Source organism: Amblyomma mixtum, chromosome 3, assembly GCF_055824585.1.
Source record: "Amblyomma mixtum isolate Tamu chromosome 3, ASM5582458v1, whole genome shotgun sequence".
NCBI lineage: Eukaryota > Metazoa > Arthropoda > Arachnida > Ixodida > Ixodidae > Amblyomma > Amblyomma mixtum.
Window position 1 is genome coordinate 68,002,377 of NC_143014.1, and position 11,300 is coordinate 68,013,676.

Below are 11,300 nucleotides of genomic sequence, written 5' to 3' on the forward strand. Positions count from 1 at the left end.
CCTATTAGGCATCTGAAAGATTTGATCATCTTGACTGCGTGCATTCAAACGCTTTCACTCTTATCCACGTATGCCTGGTTCTTATGGCTTGTGGTGAGTATCATCTTCCTGTACTCATGGCAGTTTATGGTGAGATGTCCTACACGTTGTTTTAAGAGATAAATACTGGCCGTTTCAGCAAAGCCTGCTACCCATTTTTTAAAATTAGGCCTTTGGAGGTGTAAAGCTGTAGCGTGACCTCCGTCCTGCCCATGTTGTGGTGCTCGCTGCCACTCGCTGCTCCATCCCAGACGACAGAGAGACATGTGCACCGTTGAATGATGTGTACTGGTGAGCGTTGCTGTGCACACTCCATAGACATACACGTTTTGAAAGGCGCACTAGGTGACCAAAATTTTCTGAGCCACAGCTTCAAGAGTAATTGCATTTTTTGAAATTCTGAAAACAGATATTGCTGCTACTAATGCCCAGCTACAGATCTCTGGTTGCAATGCCTAACTGAAATGGCTAAAAAGTGAACTATTAGAATTGGTTAACCAGCTTACTGTGACATGGCGCACCTGTTTTCTGATGTCTACCAACATTCCTATTACTTTGCTACAAAAGCCATTTTTATGCTTTAAAAAGCCAATTTTGAAACATTAGGAGCTCTTTACTCTTAATTAGAAGCCTCTACTTTTTTACTGTGGGGTTATACCACAGTAGAGTCAATACCAGAGTTATACCAGGGTAGGTTATGCACTACTATTTTGTTTTATTGACTGCATCCCTCCTAATAAAAATTCAGGCTTGATAGGTGCTGTAAAAAGAGGAGTAACAAAGCAGATGTATTGCCCTATTAAAAATTTTATGTTCATGCGCCGCCGCGGTGGCTCAGTGGTTATGGTGCTCGGCTGCTGACCCGAAAGACGCGGGTTCGATCCCGGCCGCGGCGGCTAGAATTTCTTTGGAGGAGAAATGCTAGAGGCCCGTGTACTGTGCGATGTCAGGGCACGTTAAAGAACCCCAGGTGGTCGAAATTTCCGGAGCCCTCCACTACGGCGTCTCTCATAGCCTTAGTCGCTTTGGGACGTTAAACCCCATAAACCAACCAAACCAATCTATGTTGTTCATGCCACTATTCGTATTTTTTTTTTTTTCTATCAAGTTGCTACAGGAAGTGATGGTGGATCCTGTGCTACATGTCTTTTTGCCTCTGTACATTTATCTTGACTAGCCCTCTGGCAAAGGCCTTTCTGTCAGTCAGCCCATGAATCTTTTGCAGGCGCTTATTCACTGTGGTTTAAAGCGTCACTGTTGTGTGGTGACCAGCCCTTTTTAACAGGACGGAAGTTGCTGTTTTGTGGCTCAAGGGCAGTTCACTCATGAATCAGACCATCACAAAAACCACAGTGCTTTTGTGACAGCTGTGAACTTCTTTCATTTGTTGTAAAACTAGAAATTGGATTATTTTAGTCATGTCAATCATCAGGCATCAGTCCTGTGTACATAGGATAGTGGTGCAGAAAGCAACAGTGAAGGCCAGGGAGGACGCACTTAATATCATTTAACATGGTGGCATTCAGAGAGCAAAGGTCATTTCACTTCAGAGGCTGATGGCTGAAGTGACTTAAGTACTGACCAGAGACCATTTGACTTCTAGCCATAATGACTCCAGGCATTTGCAATGAAAACAAACTGGATGGGCATGATTGCCTTGATGTCTAAGTGGTGGCAGGCTGTAAGGGTGCAACAGGTTGCTTAACCAATCAATTTGCTTTTTTTTTCATTGATCAGCAATCCCCATTGATTGCTGTCAGTTACAACCACTGACCACTGGAATAACCAAGCTGCAATCATCGGTGTGCAGGATTGCTGGGGGGAAAAGAAATGAAAGTTAATAAATTTTCAGTTCAAAAGGCTGTTAATATATACCGACCTTTTAACATAGATGTGCACTTTTGCACAAGGCAGTAATGGTGGAACATACAAGTTATTTAAAACTGATGCTGGCGGTAACATTGTGTTCACACTTTGACAATGGCTCCCAGAGGCAGCACTGTCATTACTCTCTTTGCTTGCTAGTGCATTGAAAGGCCTTACATTGCTAGCCATGATTAAAATGTATTTCTGATAAGTGCAGTATCAATAATAGCACTAACAAATACATGGCTGCAAGAAAACTTTGTGCAGCACATTCTCGTTACCAGTGGCTAATTCCTGTTCTGTGCAGCTGTCATAAACTATGGAATTCTGAGTGGTTTTCTATAATGTACTCTACAACATAATGGTGGTCTCTTAGCAGTCAGTTAATGTTCATTGACAGTCGCCGCAATGGCTTACTGGTTATGGTGCTAGGCTGCTTACCCGAAAAATGCAGATTCGATCCTGTTCGCTGCGGTCACATTTTGATGAAGGCAAAATGATAGAGGCCTGTGTACTGTGCAGTTTCAGTGCATGTTAAAAAACCCCAAATGGTCTAAATTATCTGGAGCCCTCCACTACGGCATCTCTCATAGCCTAAGTTGCTTTGTGACATTAAACCCCATAAAACCAAAAAGCTAAGGACATTGATGTGAAAAATTCCGAAGGAGTCAGGCAGCTTGAGAAAAAAAGAAAGGCACTTGGCACGCATCATGTATAGCTGACCTTTTGTGAGTGATGATATGGACACACAAGATTTTCTGCCAAAAAACTTTATTTTTAAATCTTATGTAGAGTATTAAAAGCTTTGTTTTTTGAGCTTCCTACTCAGCTGTCATTGATTCTTTAAAATGATTTTATACTTGCAAGCAAAGGCTGCACCTTTCCTTTGTCATGAGCATCACTGGCTGTTCTGTTTTTTTACTGTTCTGAATCCATATATCCTTCTAAGGACTGTGGTCTAGGCCTGAGGTTCTCAAACTGTGTTCTGCAGTTGCTTGGACAGCTGCAGTTGCTTTTTGGGGTTCCCCAAGCACCAAAATCGATGCATGCCTCAACCACCTCCTTTCCTTTTACTCACTTTACTTTGGAATTAATCACACTGTAATTGTTAATTGCAGAATTTGTCATTGTACAGCCATGCATTATTAATTGAATTTGGGCATTTCTTGAGGTGCCATGTGTCTGCATAGTCCTTTTTCCATGCATGTTGGGCAGGAAGGTATGGAAACCAAGCAGTGTGGGGTCCCTCAGCACCTTTTCAAAATTCTTGGGGTTCCCCCCCGTGGCTGAAAAAATTTAAAAGCTTGGTCTAAGCTTCTGTAGTGCTAAACACAGTAGGTTTGAGGCACTGCATGGAATCAGCATTTTTTGATGTTCTTGGCAGTCTCATTAACATTTAGAATATTTGGAATAGGGTGCAGTGCAATAGATGGCCTATTTACTTACACTTGTAGAATGTCCTTTCATCCTGCTGTTTGTACATCACGATTCTTCAATTAAGGGGGGACCCTGGTCTTGAAAAGAAAATTTTATTAATCTAGATATAGTAATGAAATTTTGGTTTGGTTTGGTTTTGTGGGGTTTAACGTCCCAAAGCGACTAAGGCTATGAGAGACGCCGTAGTGAAGGGCTCCGGAAATTTCGACCACCTGGGGTTCTTTAACGTGCACTGACATCGCACAGCACACGGGCCTCTAGAATTTCTCCTCCAAAGAAATTCTAGCCGCCGCGGCCGGGATCGAACCCGCGTCTTTCGGGCCAGCAGCCGAGCACCATAGCCACTGAGCCACCGTGGCGGCTAATGAAATTTTCAGGCCACATGTATTTTTGTGTGCTGATTTTAGATATGTCATTTAATTTCATGTAAAAATATTCCTTGAGCACTTGTGCAATTTTTATGAAAGCATTTTGGGAAAAGTTTTCTCTGGTCACATTTCACTGGTCCTCTCGTAGCAGTGCGTTATAGTCAAGTATCATTTGAATGCATTTTTGTTTTTCCACTTGCCCAATAACCTCTCACGAACAAGATAAAAGCCCCGTTCACAAGCAGCTCATTCTGAAGTAATGACAGCTGCACTGCTTCGCCTGAGTGGCAAAGGAAGCTTGCAAACCAAGCTCAAACTTACTTGCAGCAATGGGGAAACTGGAACACCACCACAGAGGTGGCATCAATCATGGGCACGGTTACTTAATAGACACAAACCGGGGAAACAGCTTTGGTTTTTTTGGAGGCTAAGTTTTAAAGACTCAGTGTGGGAGGGATGAATGGGAACATGGATTACAGGACAGGCGCTGACAGAAAACTAGTTTATTTTGCACAGAGACAAATATGAAAAGGAAGATGGGAAAAGGAGCAAAAACACAGTGCACAGAGACATGAGCATGCACGCACGCACGCACACACACACTCGCGCTCTCTCTCTCTCTCTCAGAGTAAGCTTACCCTCTTAGAGCATTAATCAGTGAAAGCCATTATAGCTTTGGTTTAGCCATTTAGCCGTGGAATCTACATCGTCAGTCATAATAGAAAGCCTAGCTGTGCTAATGCGAAATAGCGAAATTTGATCTGGTTGTTGCAGGTGGCAGTCATTGAATTCAGTTAAATTGAAATCGGTTACTTAGGTAAATGAATTCACTAAGTAATTACGGTCTTACGGCTGACGCTACAGATTTCACAGTAGAATGCTGGGCTGTACGGCTAAACCAAAGCTGTAACAGCTTTTGCTGTAAAACTGAAGGGGCGCATTAGAAAAGGATGGTCCATAGCAGCACATACACAGACAGTCTGTTTCTAAACACTGCCATTTTGACCAAGGGGTCTGGAGCACATTATGTGCTTCGAGCTCTGAAGTAGGACTTCCTGCTAATGAATAAAAACATGTAAACTTAGCAAAAAGGAATTGTGCCATCAAGCTTTTTGGTGCCTTTAACAAAAGTCCTGCTCACAGTGATTTCAGCAAAACTTTAAGCTTAATAACATTTTTATTCATGCTGGAGGTTGTTTACTGTGTTTGTCTTTTGAAGAGCATGTTCTTGAGAAGAAAAACATCAGAAAAGCATGGACGCATGGAAGCAGCAAGCTTAAGGCCCAGAGGATTTAATAAAAATTGAAGGGACACTCGACTGTTGAAACTGGAGACGAGCATAAAAATATTGGCATATGGTTGAGGATCTTCCCATATGGTCACAATAGTGTGGGCAGAACTTTTGGTTTTGGCAGGGAGTTCGTTTTTACATTGGCGAAGAAAGTCTGGCCAGAGTCGACTGTTGCACCATGCTGTGTCGCCTGGAGTTGATATAATGCACTTTATGAATAGGACTGAGTGCAGTACATAATGTTATTTTCGCTTTAAGGAACATCAGATGCCTTATTATTTTTTTTTTTTCTCTTGCAACTAGCCACTGTTCCTTGAGGGGTTTAACTCTACTTTCTCATCATCTCTTAAAATGTTTTGAAAAGGCAGACAACCACTGCTGACAGTGGCACTGCCATTGGCAAAAAACAGTTGCTGTTATTTGTGGTAGATATCGACAGTTTTACTTCATTGGCAATATATTTAAAACCACCGTAGTGCTCTCGGTTATAGTTTTAACAAAGTCTATACACCTGGGTCGATGTTATGTTCAATATTGCCGCTGCACATTGCCTTGGCAGCACTGCACACGTGTCTACAGAGTTGCAGAAAGTTACTGTATTTACTATATACTGTGTACCTGGTGTCACGATTTGCAAACGCCAGCTTTCACAAGAAGGCGAAATTACCATGTGGCAAATTTTGGTTTATGGTTTATAGGGTTCAGTGTCCCAAAGCAACTCAGGCTATGTGGGATGCCGTAGTGAAGGGCTCCGGAAATTTCGACCACCTGGGGTTCTTTAATGTGCACTGACATTGCACAGTACACAGGCCCCTAGAATTTCGCCTCCATCAAAATTCAACCGCTACGGCCAAGACTGAACCTGCGTATTTCGGGTCAGCAGCCGAGCGCCATAACCAGCCACTGACCAAAACCTAAATCAAACCGAAAATTTTGGTTTTAAATTGTTATTCCGTATTTCTCGGCACCACACCCAAGTATTCATTATTTAGGTTAGGAGCTTTAGATTGATGAAAAAAAATTATATGTATTTGATAAAATTGAGCAGGCTACCCCTTTAACCCCTTAAGAGTTCATGACGACGTCAGCTCGTCACGAGTGATCGCCACTTTTTCGCTTATGACTGGCACACCTAGTCATCGGTGTTTCGCTGCTTTCTAAATGGCTTTCGACGACCAGTGCTTGCAGATGGCGTTTTTACATTTAAAACATAGATGGCTGCATCCGTTCTTTCATCCACACTTCTATTGAATATGAGTGTTCTCACTAGATGGCAGAAGGCATTCCTGGTGTGTTGAAGCTTAACCTGTTAGCATGAGATTTTCCTTCACTTTTAAAGAAGCATAGCATCATCCATGTGGCATTATAATACAGAAGAGTGTTACGTGTCTCCTTTCTTCAATAGTCTGGGGGGAATCAGTGGACGAATAGTGCATTTTGTGTGTACTGCTATTCAAAACCAACCCTTTCTTTCTGAAGTTCCAAGAGTGGACATTGCGGAATGGCTAATAAAAACGTGTCGTAAAATGTTTTCACAGATATTTTTGTGTTTTAAGCATGTTATTGTAGCATTTCACGTCATGAAAAAAATCGGCCATTTTAGTACCCCTTTTTTTTTATGAGCCCTTGAGGGGTTGTGTAGCTGTTGCTCACAACTCCAGCAAAATCTTGCACAGCATTAATATTTTGGGTCTACGTGCCACAGTTGGCATCGTTTTCTCAGCTACAAAGTTGCAGATGATCTCGTGTGAAGTGTGTAGTGTGTAGCTGATGTGTCTTCAAGTAGACAACTGCCGAGTGCACTAAAAAGTAGTAAGACAACTTTGTCTAGTGATGTTTATATTGACCAGTCAAAGAACATGATTACAGTGCTCATATTGCTGTCAAAGGTCACCTGAAATTTATCGCTGTGAATGCTATTGTTCACATGCTTTCTATCATGCATGTCAAGGCTCAAGAGTCAAATTGCTAGATAGGCATTGGAAGCTGTAAGGATGCAGTGCAGAGGTAAAAAATGTGCAAGCAGATAGGTGGAGTTGGAGGTGGCAAATTATTAGTGATGTGGGTATGCACTAGCTGTTTTTGATACGAAGTTTTATTACCGCAGGCTCCTGGCTATGCATTCTACTTACTCTGGGTCAACGTCTTGGGACCATGGTTCTTCCAGCCAGCCCCTCCAGAGATGGATGACAAAAAGCAGAGGAAATTGGAACGCAAGAGCAGGCGGCACTGAAAGATTGACGTCGTCTTAGGTTGATCTTTGTGCCAGTACAAAGCAAGCTGAATGTGGTTTTAATGATGCCATCATTTGAAAGGTGATATAGGCATGTGCAGTTTGTAAATTGCAGTTTTTTTTTCTCGGAAGTTATGACATTGTCGTCAAGTAGTGAGCTTAAGCTCCAGGACTGAACTTTGCTGCGAAGAAAAGTTAGGCTCTAAAGATGAATTTCCCGTAGGAAACAAGGACAGTTTTATTACTGCTCTTTTTCTCAATGTCCTTTCGCTAGTTGAATTAATGCAATCATTTTATATATGAGAATAAAAAAAAACACTATAAGCAAGCTTCATGTGCTGCGTTGTGAGAGGGGTAAATATGAGGTTTATGTGTGCGTGCGTTTTATTGTTTTCTTCTGAATATCCACCGCTAGCAGTTCTCTCCCAATCATGTGTACTGCCCCAGCAGAGGTAAAACGGGAAAATGTTGCTGGTAATGATTCTAGTTATGATTGTGCTTGTATTATTGTGCTGTCACACAGGCACATTGAATCCTGATTGAGTCTGATAGTGTTTGAAATTTTGTGCACACCAGACTTGTAACCTTGCTACATGTTTTCACTTGACCCTAATTGATAAGTTGGCTCGCTACATATCAGGTGGCACTGCATGCATATGCAGTCGTATAATTATGGTGAAAAAGTAGTTTGCAATGAATTAAAAGTAAGCATAATTGATTTTGATGGAGATGTTGGCATATGATTTTCCAGTTATATGCTACGGAGCAGTGTGGCCACTTATTAATATGCGCTAGAATGTTTCTTGGATCCGCAGGCAGCAGTGGTAGCTCCTTGAGACGGATAAAAAAATCTCAATCGCACTTCGAGAACCGTCGCGCAGGATCGGGCTCAGTTGTGGCTGAAATGACGTTGTATTAATGCTCAATCAGCATTGAGTTAATTTTAATCAGCCTGATCTGGGTTAAAAGTGCCCGTGTGAGAGCATTATTTATTGCTCTGTTATAGGACCTGCTAGGCAGCTTGTTTCCTGAGCTGTTCTCTGTGGCTGTCACCCAAAGCAGTGATGGCTTCTGCCAGTTGTTTTATTGCGAAAGCAATACTGCTTGAGGTTTCCGCTCTTGGCCGTTGTCCCGGAAAATCCACCATTGATTGACCTTTAGCGTGACCTATGTGTGTCGTCATACCAGCTGTGGAAAAGCGGTGCCCCAACTCGGCTCATCGCGATCGTCCCACCGAATCCTCCACGATATGTCGGATCATGTGCATAAGGTGAAGCTGCAACGATGTGCTGCAGCTAAGAAGCGGCGACGTGCGGAAGAAACGGATGAAGAGCGGGAACAACGTTTAGCTAAACGGCGTACATATTATGCAGCCAGGCGAATGCGTTCAACATCTCTTGATCTGGGTGCCGTCCGTGTAGAGCGGCGGTAGTCACGGCGAAGGTTTCCTACTGTACGCAGCCATGCCATCTACAGCGAAACAGAAGGAAAAAGCAGCTCACATTGCTTTCGCAATTTCCGGGCTTAACCAAGCTAAGCCTCTGCCAATTTTTTTGATCAATTGTGGCTTAGAAGATTGGCTTCTAAAGGCCTTAAAAACTTGTGGTCCTGCTTAGCCAGTTCAACTGTTGCTATTTTTTGGTTACTATATTTGTATATGGGGCTAAGGTCTTCTTGATGCTTGATGATGCTGAACTGGATTTTAATGCTGCAGCAACCATGTCGACCCGAATGTGTGAAGTGCATACTTTCTTGGATGCTGAATGCTTTTTAATACATTGTTTTTTACTTTTATTATGCTGTATAGGTGCGCGGTATGTTTAGTTTTGTTGAGATTCCTGCCAGTGTTGTGAAGGATGTGGCGAGTTGAGATCTTTCATGAAAACTTGAGTTGGCAACTAACAGGTTGCATTTAAATGCACCATGTTACTCTTTTGTGCCAATGCTTTGCTGAAAAAGATTGAGGACTTCAAATGAAACAAGTTTTTTTCTTTGCTATGCATTTTATAAGAACGGTTTCTAGGTTTGGGAATGGAAAATATGAAGCAGTGTTGTGTGAATACCATATGTAATTAAACTTGGCATCGATACTTGTGCATGTTAATGCAATTTGTTAAAGGCACATGCATGTACCCCTCAGAGGAGAATTGCTCTCAGGAGTGACATGCGAAAGAGCCTTGAATAAAAACAAGCTTCTCTGTTAGATTACTTCGAAAAGTTTTCATGCACTTACTGTACAGGAACTACTGGAACTAATGATATAAAACCACATCATGAACTGTCCATAGCAGTAATAGACAAATTTGACCGTAGTTTTTTTTTTTTTCATTAGCTAATAACGAAAAACTCTAGAATGATGTTGAAAAAGAAGTAGAAGGAAGTACAAACTGCCATTCTACAGGGCATTTGTTGCCTTTTCTATGCACTCTGTCCTCTGTTTTTCGAACCATATCACAAGTGCTCAAGTCTGTTGTAAGTGCAGAAGTCGCCCAGCCAGGACTTAACAAGTTTGAGTGTGCCAGCTTTGCTGCATAGCTAGCTCCATGGTGTTAGGATAGGGTTAGGTGTGAATGTGGTCACCCTGCCACGGAGTGCAAATGGCGAGAGTATAGACCAGACTTCCACCGCCCTCCAAGATGTGGCACAGGCTGTTTTTTTTTTGTGTATTTCATTTGGCACAGTTATTGTCAATTAAGTAGCATATTTTATGTGCTGCTGAAAGTGTCTGTCTTCATTCACGAGTTAATTGACCTCAAGAACAGGTATTCAGCACGCTCGATAGAATCCTCCACAGGATGTATCATGCAGAAAGGCTTATATAGTCTCCTGAATTCAGAAATTTTAAAAAAATCAGGTGACCATTTAATAACATCGATGCATTTGCTGCATTCAATAACTGTTCTAAGGTTTGCAATAGAATAAACTTATTTAACCAGAAAAAAAAAATTGTCAGCTTAAAACTGCTGAATGAAGTTTGTGGCGTACACCAATGTAGTTGCCTGGTATTCCATTTCTCTTTGCTTTTCTTTGCACTGTTCGGTAGCAGAAAAGCAGAACACATGTCCCCTGCTCCTCTGGTGCTGGAAGCGTTTTTGAGCACTGCATAGTGAAGACTGGACTAGTCACCCTTCTTGTCATCACTATACAGCGCCCACAAATGCTTCCATTCGTCAACTGACTAGCCCGAACACAAGCTATACTCTGTTGATGGAAGGGCAGCCAGAAACCCAGCAGCTGTTCGGCTTCCTTCACAGCTCTCACGCACTTCATATTAATCGGAACATGCAAAATTAACAGTGAAAACTACATGCCTGTCCGCCATGACATCACTTATTGACAGCGGCGGCCACAGTCTCTCGTCTGCTCTGTTGCTCGGTGCCCGGATGGATGGATGGAAGGAAGTTAGCAGCATCCCCTTTGAAATGGGATGGTGGCAGTTGCCACCATGCTCATTTATATTTCTTTAGCGGTGTTATAAATGGGTCTGCAAATTCGCCATTTTCTTTTAATACATTTTTAATGCTACACTTCTAACCTTATATCACTTCTCTACTTTTGAGCCACCAATCTTTCAATCGCTTTTTGCTAACTTCCACCTCAGATTCATTCACATGGCCATTGTTATGCCTAAACCCTAGGCCCTAGGGCCTTAGGGAGAGTGACTGCGCCCGCATCGACATCCAAGAGGATACCATCACGTGCAAGTATAAAATGTTCAATTGTTTCTACAGGTTTACCACACGCTGCACATGTGTCACCTTGGTCAAATTTCTTTTTGTAGCTGCACGTTTTAAGACACCCTGATCTAGCTTCAAATAATAGGGCACTGCCTTTTGAGTTATCTTGGAATGATTTCTTCCTGATCTACCTTTTCCAATTTTGATATAGTTCTACACTCTGCATCTTTTCCATTGAATTGGTCCAGTTTTTATTTTCTGCGTTTTTTACCTGTCATTTAAAGCTGTTTATTTCTCTTTGTGTCGCGCATACTTACTGGTTAGTTTCCTAGTCCTTATCCACCATTGTGAGTCAGTGCGCTTTCTGTATAAATATTTAAATACCTTAG

The 11,300-nt window shown here is 42.1% G+C and overlaps 1 protein-coding gene across 2 annotated transcripts in view; it reads left to right on the top strand.

Annotated features, from left to right (window-relative positions):
• Positions 1-9,437, top strand: part of LOC149350508 (transmembrane protein 208) — a 38,704-nt gene extending 29,267 nt beyond the window's left edge. For both annotated transcript variants that reach the window (XM_089579557.1, XM_089579555.1), the window contains exons 5-6: positions 9-93; positions 7,109-9,437. In XM_089579557.1, the coding sequence (XP_089435683.1) occupies positions 9-93; positions 7,109-7,234 (211 nt within the window). In that variant the 3' untranslated portion in view covers positions 7,235-9,437. The remainder of the gene's footprint in view (positions 1-8; positions 94-7,108) is intronic.
• The last annotated feature ends 1,863 nt before the right edge of the window (positions 9,438-11,300 follow it).